Source organism: Castor canadensis, chromosome 1, assembly GCF_047511655.1.
Source record: "Castor canadensis chromosome 1, mCasCan1.hap1v2, whole genome shotgun sequence".
Taxonomy (NCBI): domain Eukaryota; kingdom Metazoa; phylum Chordata; class Mammalia; order Rodentia; family Castoridae; genus Castor; species Castor canadensis.
The window spans coordinates 151,821,601-151,841,968 of record NC_133386.1 but is presented as its reverse complement, the minus strand read 5'-3'; the positions used below and the strand labels follow the sequence as shown (position 1 = coordinate 151,841,968).

Below are 20,368 nucleotides of genomic sequence, written 5' to 3'. Positions count from 1 at the left end.
AAGCAGAGAAATGCCGTAATTCTTAGCATGGAATCAAATGTATTTAAAAGATGGAATTAAATGTATTTTTAATTTTGGATGGATTAAGGATTAGTTGAACCAGTTATCTGTAGTAGTATTTTACAAGGCTAAATGCATTTGAATGGTAAAGCTCTACTTGGTTAAAAGGACTTTCTTTCTAGTCTTACAGAACATGCACTCTAAATAGCTGATCTAAATACTGCCATTGAAACAGAAAATAAGCCAGATAAGTTTTTGGATTAGTGCAAATTAATTTTCAAACAAATAAAAATTTCTAAATAAAGGTAATTGTTCTTACCGTGAGAGTTTAAATCTTAACAGGTGATACTGCTTACCTGATTAGGAAATTTTAGCACAATTTAAAAGATATTAACTGATGTTTTTTTTCCCTTCTGTCTTCATTACCACTATCTGACTGATAATTTTGTAGGGACTTTGGAATATTAAATATTTTAAAGTTACTTTATTTTTAATGCATATAAGTAGTTTGTACTTTCCTGGAAATTCTTGTGACTTCCCCTGTTTAATTTCTAAAAATTTGAATGATTGTTCTGTGGTTGTTATGACTTAATGTATATTAGATTAGTAGTGTCTTATATTTAGAGGTTGTTTTATTTTTGGTATGTGTTGGGGGGGTGGCATCCAGAAATGTTTTTCTAATCTTGTTATAGTAATAGTTATAAATTTGAAACCTCAAGCTAGACTTTTTTATCTTACACTTCTTAAAATACTTTCCTCTGGTTCTGCCAAATCTTTTAAGATAATAATACCTATTTTCTTATGAAAGTGATACATATTCATTACACAAATTTGGTAAGCATAGAAAAGCACATAGGAAAACATAAAAATATTATTCTATTAAAAGGAAAATATTTTAAGTATTTTGGCATATAACCTTTTTTGTGTAGGTACATTTAAGTAAACGTGTAAAGGTCACACATATATATTAAAAATGACTTCCTGATACTGCTGAATGTACTGTTATATAACCTACTTTGTTTAAAAAGAAAACTATGAGCATTCTCTGTGTCATGAAGCCATCCATAGCATAATTGGATTACATAGTGTTTTATATATACATAGTGTTTAATATATACATGTTGTCATTTGTTCCATCACTCTGAGTTTTTCATATACTTGATTAGAGAAATGATCAGTATGATTCCATAGTATAAATTTCTTCAAAAAGGAAGAATGTCTTAGGGAGATAGATAAAACTGTAATTTTGATATTTTTCTGGTAGGAAAAGAACCTTAGTCTGATTTTAAAGTGAGCTTTTTAAAGATATGCATTCTATTTTTTAAATGAAGCAAGTAAGCCAGAAAGTATAAAAATAAATACTTCAAAAATCAAGAAATGTAAGGCTCAAAGGAGCTTAGATTTTTAAGAATGCTAACACCAACCAAAAAGATTACTTAGGATATATTTAATGAAAGAAGGTGATCAAGGAAAGTATACCAATAATATATAACAATGAGGGAAGACCCTCAGTTCTTACTTGAAAGCTTCTTTGTCAAAAAAGAAAGAGCAGTTCACCATAAATGCCAATAATAAAAATAACAAATGTTGCTAAGAAAAAACATAGAAAGCAGTATAGATAAGCACACAGGTAAAAATACCTGTATTTAAGTGAGATGTTTCTGGGCCATTTGAAGCATCCTATTGTTATACAAGGACCTGCATGTAACATTGTAAAATTGTTTATAGGTTTAGAAGGTTTTATGAGAAAACACAAGAACTGCTAAAAGATGGGAGATTCTGGACCTGATTTTGAAGCAGATACAACACTTGGAACATAAATAAAAGGGACAATTTATGACTAATGACGAAAGCCAGATGAAAAATGTGGTGCAATGGGCTTAACAGTAGATTGTCAGACCGACTTTAATTTTCCTCTCATGTAGATAGAAAACTACTGCCAGTATAATATGTCTGGACTTAAACTTAGCTTTTGGTGAAGCCTTTTTTCATATACTTGGGTGTAAGGTGAGGGAACCAGACAGTCACTAGTTGATTATGCTTAATTCATTAGCCCAGTTTTGATTTTGAATGACTCTATCCAAAGGTTAACTGATCTTGAAACACTGTTTTGTTTTTTTGCTCATCTGGAGGAAGCAAATTATCAAATTTACAGGTAACAATGAAGAAAGAAAGATGGTAAATAATACACGGAATAATCCAGTATGATCTCTTAGGCTGGATTGTTGGCTAAATGTAAGTAAATGAACATTCAGGGAGTATATGTAAGGTCTGAAAAACACCAGTGTACGTGGTTTTACAATATCATGTATGTAAGTAGCATACTTGGTGCACACTCTTACACCCATATTAAACATTTTTAAATAATTTTAAAAAACCCTCTAGCTTGTTTTTCACATAAAACTAATTTTTATCATTTGGGAAAGCTTTTACTTTGTAATAAAATGTTAAGAGTTTTTTTCTGTCAGATTTGAAATCTGAGAAGATGCTCTCAGTACACTCATGGCCACATATACAGACTCCCTGCTGCCTCTGCTGCTTTTTACTTCACTACAGTTGGTGACATATCTGACAATGAGATTTTAGGAAAATGAGAATGATTCTAATATTTAGGACTAGTATTAAAACAAAACTGTCATTGGGCTATATTTCTTATCAAGGTTGCCCTTTGTGGGGGTAATCTGGGATGTAAATATTATTTAAAATATTTCTGTGGGGAAAATAAAAAACAGACTTACAGGTGATCTTCCTTGAGAGCTTAGCCTATTTCTTAGTTGAGAACTTCCTTTTTGAGTATGTGTTAAGCAGAAGAGCAGCAAATTTATAGAATAATAAATGACCAAAAAAAAAAAAGAAACAATGAGAAAAAATTTTCCATGAAATTTGTGTTAAATAGAGTTAGGAGTTTGACAGTATTTCTTATGTTATCACAATTATTAACATTTAATATAGGTATGAAACTTTTTCTATTAATGGTTAGATAATAAGTATTTTTAGCTAGATAGTAAGTATTTTTGGCTAGGTAGACTACATAGACTGTCTCAAACACTGCACTCTGTTGTGTGAAATAAGCTATATACAATAACACAGATTGAGTATCTCTCTACTTAGGACCAGAAGTATTTCAGATTTTGGATTTTTGGGGGGGATTTTGGAATGCTTTCATATAAATAATGAGATACCTTGGGGATGGGACCCAAGTCTAAACATGAAATTGATTTACATTTCATATACATCTTATCCATATGGCCTGAAAATAATTTTATTTTCAGTGTACCTGTGTTTTGGCTTTGATCCATCACCCAGGTCAGGTGTGGAATTTACTTGGGGTGCTTAAAAAGTTTATGATTTGGGGGCATTTCAGATTTTTGGATTAGGAATGCACAACTTACAGTGAATAGGCCTGGATGTGTACCAAAAAACTTTAGCAAAATTAGGCAGTGGATTGAATTTGGCCTAGGAGCCAGTTCTTGATTTAACACATTAAAGATAAATATAAAAAGCATATGCAAGGGTTGGCAGGGTGGCTCAAGTGGTAGATCGCCTACCTAGCAAGCATGAGGCCCTGAGTTCAAAAAGCATATGCACATCAATTGCTTAAAAATGCATTTAATATAAAACTTTTAAATTAGCTAAAAAGCTAGAAATAGGATATAATATTTGTTACAGTAATAAAAGCAGCTTATTTTCCCTCTAAAATAAAAATTTAGGATAAAGATAGTAAATTTTTATTGAGGACAGAATAAGAACATTTAATCAGAAATTTAGAAGGGTGCTTACCTCATCTTTAAGGAAAAATGTTTTTAAAAGTGTGGTTAAAAGTTTTAAAAAACCTTACGAAGCTTCATATCTATACCTGTACACATACATTCTTGGTAGTGTTTGTCAAAAAATAGTGGACCAAGTGTTTAGATACTCTGTTTACTATGAAACTTTGCTATGTTCAATATACATTAAGACATACCAGGTTATGATGTTAGTCATAGAATTCCTCACTCCAGGAGTCATCTGGAGTAAAATGCATATGGTTGTGCCAGGTATAACCAAATTAGGATATCTTCTTTTAATGAGTACCATTCACGTTGTAGATACGTAATTTTGTGTATTTGCCAACAATTTTCTGATATGAATGCTACTTATGTCAGTTACTTCTGAAAATTTTTCTTTTATTAGTTCCTGGATAATTAACTTCCCTCTATTTTGTCTGTTCTCTCTGGAATATATTATATTAGTTGAATGCTGACCTCTTTAATTAGTTGTCTGATTTTCTTATCTTTTCACTGTTATCCATTTCTTTTCTTTGGTCTTTTAAGAATATTCCAGATATTTTCTTTTAGTAACCTTTTAAAAATTGCCATGACTGTACTTTAAATATCTAAGAGTTCTTTCTTATTCTCTAACTTAAAAAATAGCAAATTCTGTGTTTTATGGATATAGTATCTTTTAATATTGTTTTATTTTTATAGTTTTACTTTTTTCTATTTCTACATTGTCTGCTGACTTTTATCTTCCATATATTAAATTTTTTCATTGTGAGATAATTTTAGATTTATAAGAATTCATAAAAAATTGTACAGTGAGTTCCAGGATACTCTACCCAGCTTCTCTCAATAATATCTTAAATAAATGAAGTATATTTATCAAACTCAGGAAGTTGACATTGTTATTATACTGTCAACTTTTTTCAGATTTCATCTACATGCACTCTCCTTTTTTTGCTACACTGCTATCAGAAATACCACATGTAACACTTTATAACATGTATAGGTCTGTGTAACTTCCGCCAGTCAGGATAGAACTGTTCTGTTGCCATAGAGAAACTGTCTCCTGCTACCATCTCTCTGTCAACCCTTGAGTTCTTTCTTCTCCTCCCTAAGATTTTATCATTTTGATATCATTAAATAAATGAAATCATATAGTGCATAAACTTTTGGGTTTGGGTTTTTATTTTCATTCAGCATAGTGCCCTTGAGCTCTTTCGTATAGTTGCACACATCAACAGTCTATTCTTTTTTATTACTTAGTGGTTTTCCATTGTATGACTATACCACAGTTTATTTATCCATTCAGAAGGTGGCATGGTTTGGATTATAAACTTTTCGGTAGTGTTTGGCATTTAAAACCGTATACGCTTATTATTACAGTATTTTTTCTGTTGTAGGAGTTTGTAGTTTCACTGAACAAAAAGGTCTTTAAAATCTCTCTTTGCTTCTTAGGAACCTGCCTGTAATTGGAAACTGTTCCTATAAGTAGAATTTTTAAACAAATTAAGTTTGCAAGTTATGTGCAGAAATTCATAGAAGATTAGTATGTTAAATTTTGTTGTGAGCAGAGTGACCAGTTACTCCAGAGACTGGAGAGTGACCAAATTAATTAGTAAGATTTAAATATTTTAGAGACTTTATTGCCTGTTAATTCTCCTTATACTCCAAAGCATGATTTTGATGTTAAGTGAAGAGTTGATACTGCATAAAGAAATCACAAGTATTATTAGTTCCTTAGAGCTGTAAAATTTTAAAAAGTGTTAAGTATTTTGGTAGTTGGGTTTTTGTTTAAGGTGGGTTTATTTATATAACTAGAGATGCTGGAGATAATATTCTTCAGTTGATGAAATTGTGTTCTCAAAGGATTCATAATTAAGGGTTCTGGTTTGGGTTTTTGTCATAATTTTATTGAGTAACATATTTGTGAGCTTTTCAAGTGGTGGTCAGTTGGTAATGCTAGCTTTTAAAAATATGATTGTTGAAATGAATGCTTTTGGTTTCTTGAGACTGTGAATCATAAGATGGAATGCAAGGATCTGTGTAGGCTGATGACAGAATTATTTGAACTCTAAAGAAAAGCATGGGAGGAAGACTGGAAGAAAGACTTGATTTTCATTACTTAAGTGTAATTAAAATGACTTTTTAAGTAGCCACTTTCTGGTATGGTAACCTCAAGCAGGCTGTGTTTTAGCTAAAAAGCCAGTTGTACACAGTTTGATAAGTTTCAGTATTTGTTTGCACCCAAACAAATGAAAATATATGTGACATCCAAAAGTTTCTATGGGGCCCTTTGTAAATATTCCCTTTCAGTCCCTATACCCCAGGCAACCACCAATTTGTTTTCTGACACTGTATGTTAGTCTGCATTTCCTAGAATTTTGTTTAGTTTTTCGGTCTGTTTTTCACTCAATAACTATTTTGAGATTGAGTCATGTTGTGACTTGCGTCAGTAGTTTATTTTTTATTGTTGAGTGTTACTCAATTGTATGGATATATCTGTTTGTCTGCTCGTAGACATTAGGGAGTATCCAGTTTTGACCTATTACAAATGAAACTGCTAAGAATATTTGTATATAATTGTTTTTTATGGACATATGTTTTCATTTCTTTTGGGTAAATACAGGATTGGAGTGGCTAGTAAATGTTTTACTTTTAAGAAACAAGCTGTTTTCTAAAACAGTTTCCAAAGTGGTTGTACCATTTTCCAGTCCATCCATAAGGATATGGGAGTTCCATTTCATGTATATATCTTATATATCTTCTCACTGGTATTTGATATGGTCAGTTTTTTATTGGACCCATTCTAATTGATACATAATGGTAACATTCTGGTTTTAATTAGCACTTCCTTAATAATTAATGATACTCAGTATAATTTCATGTACTTATTTTTTCATCTGTATATCTCAAATTTTTTGTCCATTCTTTTGAGAAGTCTTTATGTAGCTTACATACAAGAACTTTAGATTTGATTTGCAAGTATTTTCTCCCCGACTGGCTTGTTTTTTCATTTTCTTAACAATGTTTTTTGAAGATCAGAAGATTAAATTTTGATGAAGGCCAGTTGCCAATTTATCCTTTTATGAATTATACTTTTATTTCTGGAAGTTTAAAAGTTTTAGGTTTCAGATATAAGTCTATGGTACATTTTGAGTTGACTTTTGTGTATGATATGAACTTCTGACCAGAGATGTTCCTGTTTTTTCCTTCAAGTGCTAGAAGTGAAATATCCCTTGGTTGGTTTCATCCCCATTTGATGAAAAACTTGGTTCCCTGAATTGCTGTTGAACCCTGTTGAAAATAAGTTGTGCATAGATATGTATGTGGGTCCTTTTCTGGAGTCTCTTCTGGCCCATTAGTCTGTTTGTCTATCATGGTGCCAGTAACACATTGTGTTCTTGAAATCAGGTCATGTTGGTCTCCTGACTCTCCTTTTTGACAGTGGTTTAGGCTATTTTAGGCATTTTGCATTATTACTATTATTGTTATTATTATTTTTGGTCTGTGCTGTGGATTGAACCTAGGGCATTGTACATGCTAAGCACACACCCATGCTTACTTATATTTAAAATACATATGCGCTTTTTTTTTTTTTTGGAATTACAATTTTATGTTTGCTAGGCAAACACTCCACCACTTGGTTCATGCTCTCAGCCCTTTATTTTTCAGATAGGCACTTGTGCTTTTGCTGGGAGCTGCTTCCAAACTGCAAGCCTCCTATCTCTACCTCCTGAGTATCTGGGATAGGCATGTATCACCACACCTAGCTTAGTTGTTGAGATAGGTTCTTGCGTGGGCTCGCTTCAAACTGCTTTCCTAGATAGTATTACAGGCATAAGCCACCATGTCTGGCCCAAGAATTGATGTGTTAACAATATTGAGTATTCTGATACATGAAAGTATTTCAGTTTTTAAATGTTATTTGTAAATGTATTTGAAATGTTATTTTTAAAATTTCAATTTCAGATTGTTCCTAGTATAGCTAGAAATACAGTTGATTTTTAAAATAATGATCTTATATTCTTTAATTTTGCTAAACTTGCTCTTTGGCTCTAGTAACATTTTTGTACTAGAATCTATAATAGATGATTGTGTGGTTTACAAATAAGGACAGTTTTACTTCTTTATCAGTCTGAATGCCTTTTGAGATACCCTACCTCAGATGATTAATTTGTAAGGAGGAAAGGTTTATTTTGGTTCACTGCTTTAGGCATTTCAGTCCATAGTTGCTTGGCCCTATGACTTTGGACTTGTGGTGGCACAGCACAGCAGGAACATGTTGGGGAAGAAGCTGCTTACCTCAAAATGGCCATAAAGCAAAAAGGGGAGAGCATAAAGCAAAAAGACCAAAACCTCTGTCAAGGTCACACCACAAATGTGCCTTTACCATAGGCCCACATCCTAAATGTTCGACCCAAATAGAACCTTAGGCTGGGGACCATGCCTTCAGCACCTGAGCCTTTGGCAGACATTTAAGATCCAAACTAATGTTCTTTACTATCTTTTTCTTGCCATATTGACTAGCTAGCATCTTCAGTACAATGCTGAATAAAAGAGGCAAGAGTGGATATCCTTGTCTTGTTTTTTGCTGCTTGTTTCTTAGGCAGAAAGCATTTGGTCTGTGACCACTAAGGATGATGTGTTCCTTTGATATTCTTTGTCTGGTTGATGATGCTCCATTGTATTTATACATTACTGAGATTTTTTTTTAATGGTTTGTTTTTTGGCTCTAAATCAGGAATAGATTTTGGATTTTGTCAAATGCATTTCTTACAAATATTGAGACACATGTTACTTTCTCTGTTAATTTGTTAACATGCAATATTCAACCAGTCTTGCATTTTTAGATAAACCTCATCATTATGATGCTATCTTTTTATATATTGTTGGGTTTGAATTATTAAAATTTGTTCATAATGTGTATATGTGGTTTTTAAGGCTTTTAGTTTTCTTTTGGTGTTTTTGCCTAGTTTTAGTGTCTGGGTAAATGCTGGACTTATAGAATGAGTTAGAAAGTACTGTCTTTTCAGTTTTCTGGGAAAGTTACATTAGGGTTGGTACTCTGTTTTAAGGCTGGATAGTATTCATCAATGAAACCATCTGGGACTGGAGTTTTCTTGAGAGGGGTGTTTCGAATTATAAATTCACTTTGTTTAGTACATGTGGAGCTATTCAGATTATCTATAGCTTCTTGAGTGAACTTTGGTAGGCTTGAGTATGTCCAGTTCTTCCAAGTTACTGAATTTATTGGTAAAAAGTAGTTTATAATATTCTTTTAACATTTGTAGACTCTGTAAGATGTTAATCGTATAATTTCTGATATTGGTCATTTATATCTTCTAAGTATTTTCCCCAAGTAGTCTGGATAGAGGTTCATCTGTTTTATTGATCTTCTAAAGAACCAACTTTTGTTTTTGTCTATTGTTTTTCTGTTTTCTAAGTATGTTGATTTTCACTCTGATTTTTATTGTTTTATTCTAATTTCTTTGGGTTCAATATATTCTTTTTTTTTTTTTGTAAGGTAGAAACAGGTCATTTTTCTTAGACCTTTCTTCTTTTCTAATGTAGGAATTTAATGCTATAATTTGCATTGGGAGCAGGAAATGTTTCTCCCCTCCTCACCTTCTCCCTACTTTATCCTGTTGCACTAAAATAAAACCTTCCTAAAACTTCTACTTCATCACACTCCTTATTGGGAGGCACCTTGAAATGCTTTTCACATGTGGATCTCAAGGGCCTGTAATTTTGGTTTGCTGGGAAAGTGAGAATCTGAGGGAACCCCCTCATCTGGTAGCATAATCAACCATTAATTCCATTCAGTGTGTTTTTTATCTCGGATATTGTCATTTTTATCTCTGGTAGGTTAATTTGTGTCTTCTTCATCTATTTTTTTCTATACTAATTTTTGGAGAAATACAGTTGTAATGACTTATTTTCTTTCTAATTCTGACATAAGTGTCAGTTTTGGCTTGATTTCAGTTGATTTGTCTCCTCTTCTCTCCCCCTCCCCCGCCCCATAATAGTATGTGTTGCAGCTTCTTTGCATGCCAAGTAATTTTTGATTGGATGCCATATGTGCATTTTACCTTGTTTTGGTGTTTGATATTTCTTATCCCTCTAAGTATTCTTGATTTCTGTTTTAGGATTCAGTTAAGTTATTTGGAAGCAGTTTGATCCTTTCTGGTCTTATGTTAAAATTTGAAAGGTGTGATTAGAGGAGTACTCAATATAGGTCTAATTATTTTCTATTTCAGAGGTAAGACTCTTCTGATTCTTTCCTCAGTACCCTACGATTTATGATGTTTTTCAGTCCTATGGGGACAGGCCCTATTTGTGGCCTTGTATGAGTGCTAGGCATGGTTCCTCTGATCTTGTAAGTTCTTTCTTTCTTTGGCCTCCATTAGTTTCTTCATGTGTGTACTGACTGGTAGTCAGCTCAGTACTCCAAAGGGGCTCTGTAAATTTAGAGGCTTTCTCTCTGCACTGTTGTTCCCTCTCTAGGACTTTTTCCCGGGAACTCTGGCCATCTGTTATCCCAACATCTTAACTCCATATTTTAAACTCATGTCCCCTGGGTTCTGCCTGGACTTCTTCCCTTCTTTGTTTACTCTGGAAATTCTCAAGATGATAAGTTGGGACAATTGCTGGTCTTATTTCATTTGCTCTCTATTTTTCAGGAATATTTATTTTTATTCTTTGTCTGACATACTGTATCTTGCCCATGATTATTTCATATATTGTCTGGGTTTTGTTTTTGTTTTTGAGTTTTGAATAGTAGAGTAAATGTAGTCGTTATTCTATCTTGGCTGGAAGCAGATGTTGGAGCTGAGCTACCTTCATTTTCTTACTTGCCCTCAGTTTTTTTAAATGCAGCTTAAAGCAGAGCTGTCCCCTTTGAACTTGCTCATCCTTCATTTTCTTTCTTTTTTTCCACCCCCAAAGTGGGAATTGAACCCAGGGTTTCATGCTAACTTTGCCCAGGCTGTCCTCAGACATCTTGTTGCCTTTGCCTCATGAGTAGTTGGGATTACAGTCGTATATTACCATTCCCAACTTTGTTCTCATTTTCTTTTACTCATATTGTTTTTGCCTGTAGAGTTCTTTCCTGATGTAAAATTCTTTAATTAAATAAAAGAAGGGATAGTTTAGTCTTCCATAAAATATGATTTTGAAGGCCCAATTCAGTGTACATCTTATTAGGGTATGAAAAATTAGATAGAAGTGGATGGTGACACCTTTTGCATTCATTTAAAATCTAAGCAGTTTAGAAATGAAGGCAATATTGTAGCTACAAAGATGTCTGGTGGAAACGCTTTTTCAATTAATTAGTCTGCTTGGCCCTTATTCAAACTGAACATTTAGTCTGCATTTGCCTTGGCCATTGTTGTGATTATACTTTCTCCATTAAATTATCAGACTCACATTTAGGAAATGTGTCTTCTTGTAGAAAATGATTGAAACTTAGCAGTCAGAATAATTTGAAGAGTTTTTTTTCTATAGATGATCCTTGTTCTATTAGTATAGATTCATTTCTTTTTCTTTTTGTTCATTCCTTGTGACATTTCCATGTATATATGTATTATTACCCCAATTGATTTATCTTCTCTATTTTTCTTCATTCTATCTTCGTCCCTTTCTTATGTAGTTTCAACTGGTTCTTTTTCCTACTATATAAAATTAGACAAACTCATTGTTCCTACTCTAAGTTTTTTTTAAGCATAAATGCAGTAGAATCTTTTGATCTGTTTTATTTGAACAAAAAGGTTATATTCTAAGAATATAATTGTCCTTTCTTTTCTTTTACGAGAAAGAAGGTATAAGTAAATTTTTTTTTTCTCTTTAGTTTTATGAGGGACAGGTAACTTGATCCAGGCTGATAGCTACCTTTACTTTCCTAGGACTGACTTCTCAGGATAACTACAGGTCAACTCTGTCTTCTGTCCTTAATATATGTTATAGCAAGGTGATGATTGATTTTCATAATGAAACAGACTACTAAAATAACAAAAAGCATTGCTAATGAACCAACAAAAGAGATAACTTGAGTCACTGAAATATTTAAAACAGCTTTCTGAATCATTGAGAATATTCAATTTTAACCTGTATGGTTTTGGTAAGAGAGAGAACTATAATAAGATGGAGGGAGGGGGCACTGGAAAGACTCAGAAGGCTCAGGTTATAGTGTTATAGCATCTCTGCTAAATACTGTATGACTGAGCAAACTTGGTATTTTGAACTTCCCTGTCCTCATCTGTCGTAACTAAATAAACTAGCACTTAAGAGGTGGTTATATTGTGCCTGGTACATTGCTGGCCTGTTTACTTAGTATACTTTTTTAAATCCCAGTGTTAACCTTAGGCAGTAAAAAGATGGGGAGCCTGTTTCTAAACTATTACATGTCACACAAGATGTTAAGCAAGTTTAGAATTAAAGGCCAGTTTGATCCTAAGTCTATAATACTCTAAAGCCATGAAATTATTTCTGTTTCTAATATATACTGTAATATTTTAAAACTATTAACTAGCATATATGCTAACATGGTAAATTTCCATATTGCCAGTTTCCAACTGGCTTTCATTATTGTTACCACCAATTTTCTACCTGCATTGTAGTCTCATTATTAAAATCTATTCATTTATACACTAGTGCAAAAGTATTACACTAGGCTTTGTACACTAGTGACAAACTGTAATCTACAGTAATATATTCTTCCTTTGAAATAGTAAAGCATTTATTATCTGCCACTTATTTAGTAGTTACATATTTAGAATGTATGTTTTAAATTTGGAAGTTGGATCATTTTTGAATTGTTTAAATTTCTACACTTAAATGATAAGCTACACAGAGAACTTTTCTTTCTATTGGCATTTAACAGTACTGTGTCTACAGCATGTATAAGTTAATAATTGTGAGGGGATTCTGTTAGGTAGACTACTTTAGCTAACCCACATTCTGAGTTATTCACTTCTCATCGGCAGGTTTACTCTGTATAAGATGTTTATAAGATTTTTTAAATTCTGTGACTTTTCCCACAAAAATGTTTTTTAGAAAAAAATTTTGCATTTGATAAGAGTTCTCAAAGTGAGTTGATTGAGGTTAACATGGAGGCTTATTTTATTTGGCAGGGGGACTAGTTACTTTGTTCCATCCTCAGTTTTTTGAGTTCCACAAGCTGGTACTCTCTCCATTATTTTTCCCCTTCAAATAAATCAAAAGAACATTGGAGTAGTAAAAGTATCTGAATGGCCTATTACTATTACTACTACTATTTCCAATTCAAAAGTCAGTTAACTGCCAGTTATCCTCGTGCACACCTATAATCCCAGCACTTTAGGGGAAGGGAACTGAGTGAAGGATTGTGAATTTGAGGCCATCCTGGCTACAGATTAAGATCCTGTCTCAAAATAAACAAAAAGTCAGCTAACCTTTCTGGAGTTTAGTTCTCTCATCCATAGAAATTGAGTTCAATTATATGATCTTAATGTACACTTTATTCCAGCATTTATAAAACCTACAGATTTGAGGTAAATTAGATTTCAGCATTGGAAAGTAACATTTGATTTTTGCACTTAAAATATTAGTAATCATGTTAATCATATTTTTCTTAAAAATACTTGTGATCTTATTTCTCTGGCTTTCTGGTTAATTTTCTTTTCTAACTTGTCAGTACTCCCTCACGTGTTGCTAAAGGAGTTGACCACACCAAAATGAGTCTACATGGTGCTAGCGGGGGACATGAAAGATCAAGAGACAGACGAAGGTCAAGTGACAGATCACGAGATTCATCTCATGAAAGAACAGAGTCTCAACTCACTCCTTGTATTAGAAATGTTACTTCTCCAACAAGACAGCACCATGTTGGTATGTAAAATTAGCTGACCTCACCAGTTCTTAAAAGCACACACTTGTCTTTTTTTGCAATGACATTGAATTGTGCCTAATACTTCAAATTTGTTTCTTTCTACTATTCGTTTGTTTGTAGTTTTGCAGCAGTCTTATAAAAGAAGGAACATGAAAACCCTTTGAAACTGATATGTTGACTTTTCCAAAATTTTCAAGTTAATTTTTAATCTTAGGAGATATATAGCAATGGTTTATTATGAAATAGTTTGTAGTAAGGTAAATTATTGGTAGAAATCTCTGGTTAATCATGCTAACAAATAAAGTGAAAGAGTACTAATCATGGAGTTATTCTGATTTTTTTCAGTGTTTCAAATTTAAAATAGAAATAGAGGAGAGAAGTGTGAAGTGTTTTACTTTTTTAGTAACTAGTTCAGGTCTTTTCTTTCCTTCCTACTCATTACTATAAATGAATTTTATTACCCCAGGTGGTTACATTTTATGACTGTAAAGCACAGTCTGAAGCAGATGTGTCTAAGCAATGTGAGCTTACTAATTTTCATTTTCCCTAATGGAAGACACAAATTAAATGCTTTGACTAGGGCTGGGATAGAGCTTCAGTGGTAGAGTGAATTCAGAGCATGTACAAAGCCCCAGCATCTGAGAAAAAAAGAACATACAGCTTGGTGACAGAGCACCAGCTTAGCATGTGCAAGTCCCTTTCAGTCCCCAGCACACAAAAAGTACTTTGATTTAACTATATGAGGTAATTTCTGACAGTCTTATAAATCAAAATCATGTGCATTAAGGTCTAATTATGCAGAGAAGTTAACAGTATCTTAAGTAGATCCTTAAAGAGAAACTCATTTATAAGCTAGAAATTAACAGAAGTATAAATAAGAGTTTGCAGTTTGTTAAATGTAGAGTTCAGTGTCTTGCCAGCAGGATAACAGACTATAACATATTATTTTATTACTTTAGCAAATTTTGCTTTTGAGATACTATCGGTATTGTGGAAATAGGCTAATAAAACGGAGGTGTCAGAGTAGCTCTGTAGATGTAGCAAACCTAATTATATAATCAGCAATGCTGTACAGAATGTTCTAAGTAGACTGAGTCATGAAGGAATTTGGCAAAAGCTGATGAAACTGATGAGACGGAGGTACATTTTTAGGTCACCTTTAAAGTTTCGTAATCTAGCCTGTAAATACATTGTCTCACAAAATCTTAGTTTTTATTTAGCTTTTAAAGAAAAATTTCCAGATTTTAGCAATGGAAATTGCAGATGATAAATCTAATAAGATTTGTAGCATTGCTGTAATTATTCAACAAAAATGAGACTAAGAGAAAATAGAATATCATCAGTTGCTAAAACCACTTTATTTAGTAGACTTTAAAAGTCATTTGAAAAAGTAAATAATTCTTACTAGAAATACTTACTCCTGGGAAATAAATTATTTATTGTGTTCTTTGAAATAGAAAATAAAGCAGAAATAATGCTTCCATTTGAAACAACTTTTCTAAATCAAACATTTATATTTATATATATATAAAATTCAAGAACTGTATATATATATATATATATATATATATACACACACACACATATATATGTATATATATATAAGTTCTTGAATGTTTTCAAAGAAAATTTGCATAACTTTGTGTAACATCTTTGTTTCAGAGCGAGAAAAAGATCATAGTTCCTCTCGTCCAAGCAGTCCTCGTCCTCAAAAAGCTTCCCCAAATGGTTCCATGAGCAGTGCTGGGAACAGCAGCAGAAACAGTAGCCAATCCAGTTCAGATGGTAGCTGTAAGACATCTGGGGAGATGGTATTTGTATATGAAAATGTGAAAGAAGGAGCTCGAAATATAAGAACATCAGAGCGAGTGACACTAATAGTGGATAACACTAGATTTGTTGTAGACCCGTCCATTTTTACTGCACAGCCAAATACAATGTTGGGCAGGTTTGTATTACTGTTCTTTATATTACTAATTATAAGGCACTTTGACAGCCATTGTTTTTTTTTTCCTTTTAAGTTTTACAGCAATTCTGTTGGAATGTAGTTTTGCTATTTTACAGATGGTAGAACTGAGTTTGGGAGGTTAAACTACTTGTCCAAATGAATGCAACTGTACTACAGCAGGGCAAAATCTTGAACTGGGTTTTTTTTCTAATGTTCTTTGCAGTACCAGCAGGAATAACAAATATATTAGTCATTAATATCAGGATACTGAAAGATGTCTATAGATTGAGGCTATAAATTGAATTTAACCAGGTGGATCTAAGCACTAATACATGTCCTGAACTTGAGTTTCCAGATTCAACCATCAGATGTAGATGGTATCAGCTCTCTGTAAAAAAAAAAATAGTTTTTTGTGAAGTCAGCACAAGTTGTCAGTTTGATGTAGATACTTTATCTGAAGGAAAAAAATAAAAAGGAATGATGTTAATAAGCCTACTTAATAGATGAAGGAAGGAGTTAATAGCCATCTTCTGATTTGTGCTGAATTAAAGTTTATAGTTATGGGAACCATAATCTAAGAATGATATAGACACTATAGATTTTTTTTAACATGTTCAAAATATGGGTCAAATACTTCTTAATTATAAAATCAGTATCTTTCCCTGCAGTTAAAATGAATGGGTGTGTAAACATAATAGAAGCTTACATGAGGTAAAAACTTGAGATGTTTTATCTAGTTTGCTTATGTGATGACTATATGTTGTGTGTAATTTGTTAGTGCCTCAGAATATAGAACAAATGCTGGTGTTGTGATACTTGTATCTGTTCTGAGTAGCTAAATATTTTCTGTTAACATTGATACTAGACTTTACATCCCTGAGAAAAATGTATTTGTTAGTATTGTGAAGCTATTAGGAAGGTGAAGACATTTTAATAATACTTTATTTTTACATAAAATTTAAAACAATAAAAAGGTAGACTTGAAATTTTGCTTTATCTGTTTTTAAGATTTTTTCAGTATTCATATTGATCTGAAAAGAATTGCTTTCCCTTTTTATAAAAAGTACAGTCATTTGAGAAAATTGCATGACGTTTTGTTTTTTGAAAGACTGTCTTTTTTTAATCAGTGAAAGCTTCTTTTCAATTGACTAAAGCATATCTTTGGGGATGAAAATTAATATGCATGGGAACTGGAAAGCAGTTGGCATTCTTTTGGAAACCAAAATAAGAAACCTTTGTTCTTCATGGGTTCTGTGTTATAACAAAAGTGGAAACCATTTAAATTAGGAAACTTGAATAAAATAATCAGAACCATAATGTTTGCTTTGGGAACAGTGGTATCATTGAATTTAGAGGTTCAACTTTTTAAACCATGTTTTTAAATTTTTCTTGAGAATACTGCATTAAACTTTTCATTGCAAAGAACATATTTTGCACATTGTCTCTTCTTAAAATAGTACTGTTAGAGGGCCAACAATGTGACTTTAAAAACATAAATCCATTTTTATTTTTCTTACATAAAAATAAATATAACTTTCTACTTATTTAATTAAACTTTCCATTCTTCACTGCTCCATTCTTTCCTATTTTAGTATTTGATTGCTTGTTTTTTAATTATAGGATACAAGTGTAATAATTTTGAGTAGGATTTCTTACATTCATAGTTTGTGACATGTAAAACAGCCTGACTTGCCTATGTCATTGGTTTATCTCCGTGTGTATGCTGTGGCTTAGCATTAACTTAACATTAACTCTGTGATGAAAAGAGAGAAGAATATGGTCTCCCTTTCTGGAATAGAAATCATCTTTTCCTCTAGAGTGATTTAATTGGGAATTTCTTTAGCTTTTAAATTTTTTCATTTAATTTTATTATTGCAGAATCTATCCTGCTGTGACTTCCTGTGAAAAATTTTAATGCTCCTTTATAGTGTTTGTCAGAATAAATTTCAGATGAATGCTTTAATTATAATTCCTTTTCACTTTTGTATGTATGAAAACTAATTTTCCCCTTTTTAGGAAATAACATCCTATTCATGTGTTTCTTAATTACATGCTATCATAGGATGTTTGGATCTGGCCGAGAACATAACTTTACACGTCCCAATGAAAAGGGAGAATATGAGGTGGCAGAAGGAATTGGTTCCACTGTGTTTCGTGCTATCCTGGTGAGTATGTTTCTTACTTGCATTGACTTAATTGTAACTCCTTTCTTTGTAGGTGCTTGGATTGGAAACAGCTCTATTTGGATATCTCTTTGGAGGTTGCAGGATTATTTTGTTTTAAATACCTTTTACTTCATGTTTGTTTTAGTACATAAAGATAATGTGATATAAGCAAATGAGTTTATGATCTTGGGAAGATGGGATAGAAAGATTCATTTCTTAGGTCTGCATAAGCAGATCTTTCAAGTATTTAGTACTAACATTCCTGGAGTTATATTATTCCATCCTTCATAATTTTCTTAAAATAAGTCAAGCATTTTTGTTACCTGAGAATGAATGTGGCTTATTGAAACATAATAATTTATTGCTCCAAACCAACAATATGGAAACTTAGGAATGTTTAAAAATGATCTCTGTTGTTTTTTGTACTTGTTAGCATCTTTGTTTTAAACTTTTTTTTTTTGAAGTTTTAACCTTTTGGTTTGAGGAATATTTGAATAAATATTACAGAGACCATCCTTGTAACTGAATCTCTCCAGGCTTGAATTATCCTTATAGGTAAAATGAAAAAGTTGTTAGGTGAACTGAGATTCCACCTCATTTTAAAATTCCATAATTCAGAAATGTTAGAGCTCTACTATTTTTTGAAAATGCTACCAACCCACTGTAACAATAAGTTTTGGCTACCTTGTGCTCCAGGTATTTCATGTACTTCTTTTTTTATTCCAGGATTACTATAAAACAGGAATAATCCGTTGTCCTGATGGCATATCTATTCCTGAGTTGAGAGAAGCATGCGATTATCTTTGTATTTCTTTTGAATATAGTACTATTAAATGTAGAGATCTCAGTAAGTATGATGCTTTGTGTGAGTTTGTAGTTACTATAGATTGGAATGCAGAGTCTGAAAGTGTACTATTTATTTAGATTTCAAATATTTGTTTAACTGAATTGTAAAGCATTTTGGTATTGTGAAGATTATTTATGGGAATCTGTAGTGTTCTAGATAATCTCTTTGTATAATTTTCCAAAAATTTTTTTCAACTTTTATATGTATATATAAATATATATATACATAAATATATATGTATTATATATATATATATATTCTCTCCTAGATTATTCCCTTGGCTATTTCCTGTATCATTTATTATCAGTATCTCCTAGCTTAGGAGCCTTGGGTTTGGTCAAATTTGATTTGGCTTCATTCCTCAGATTACATCTAAAAATATATAATATTTTTATTGGTAGATAATGTTCTGAGCACTATGGAAGATGTAAATATTTATCCTAAGCAGTACTTGTCACTAGAGAGTATAGTTTGAATTCCTTGCTCTTGTGTTTTATATAGCATTGAAGTGGCTTCATTAAGAACTTTAAACATAGACTCAGAACTGGGTCTAGAACTTTGGAATCCTAATTTTTTTTTTTGAGGTTTTTTTTTCATTTTTGTGCTGGGTGGGGGTACATTATAGCATTTACAAAAGTTCTTATAATGTGTCAAATATATCATACTTGAATTCACCCCATCCACCATTCTCCTTTATCTCCCCTCTCCCCATTCCTGGAATAGTTTCAATAGTTTTCCACTTACGTACTTGTGCACACAATATTTGCACCGTATTTACCCTCCTTCGCCATTTCCTCCCTCTTCCCCCTCCCACCAGTTCCAGCTCCACCTAGGCAGGACCTGTTCCACTCTCCTGGTCTCTGATTTTGTATGAGGGGAAAAAAAAGACATTTTTATTTGTTTAAGATAGCTACACAGGGAATTTCCTTGTGGCACTCCGTGTATATATGTATCATAGCCCAATTTGGTTCAGCTCCTCTATTTTTCTTCTTTCTTCCTTAGTCCCTTTCTTATGATGATTTCATCTGGTTTAAGAATTCTGTGTTCATTCTTCTTCTTTTTTGGGGGGGGAGGGGTTGTACTGGGGTGGCAGGCGTTCCACCATTTGAGTCACTCTAGCCACTATATTCATTCTTGTATAGAGAGTACTTCAGCCATAGTCACCTTCTTAACTTCCTTCTTGATTGATATTCACCTTTGCCAACCTGAGAAAAGATGTGATTATGCCCACCAAAATAGTTTAAGAGAAGTTTCAAATATTGACTTGAATATTTAGTGGTTGGAGAAGTTCAGAGGAAGAATTCGTGTAGGTCAGAGGGATTGGGGAAGAGTTCAATGGAGACAGGTAGTAATGAATGAATAGGAATGATTTTTAAAGAGTTGGAAGACTGTTTGTTACAAGAGTCAGGTTTTTGGAGTAAAGCTGAAATATGGTATACTCAGGAAGTAACTTAGAGCAAAGACTATGTCAGGTATAGAGGACATGGGAAGTAGATAGGTGGGCCAGATAAAGGAAGGTCTTTAATACTAAATTAATGTTCTTCTTATCCCATATATAGTGTGGAGCCATTTAAAAAGTTTCATACATAGGTTTTATAGCCTTATGCTAGCCTTATACATACGGTTATCCTTACTTCTTTTCCTAAGCTTTACTTTAGGTTTCAGAGTGGCATTGTACCTGCTCAAAGAAAATTTTTAAGTTTTAGATACCTTAAAACCTTTTTCATGTTGTTACGAACTTAGTTCTTAGTTCTTAGTTATTAAGTCTGCTCCTAAATGTAC

The 20,368-nt window shown here is 32.6% G+C and overlaps 1 protein-coding gene across 11 annotated transcripts in view; it reads left to right on the top strand.

Annotated features, from left to right (window-relative positions):
* Positions 1-20,368, top strand: part of Btbd10 (BTB domain containing 10) — a 56,384-nt gene that overhangs the window by 22,802 nt on the left and 13,214 nt on the right. For all 11 annotated transcript variants that reach the window (XM_020165456.2, XM_074041791.1, XM_074041838.1 and 8 more), the window contains 4 exons: positions 13,432-13,625; positions 15,289-15,574; positions 17,637-17,739; positions 18,466-18,586. In XM_020165456.2, coding sequence (XP_020021045.1) covers positions 13,472-13,625; positions 15,289-15,574; positions 17,637-17,739; positions 18,466-18,586 — 664 coding nt within the window. In that variant the 5' untranslated portion in view covers positions 13,432-13,471. The remainder of the gene's footprint in view (positions 1-13,431; positions 13,626-15,288; positions 15,575-17,636; positions 17,740-18,465; positions 18,587-20,368) is intronic.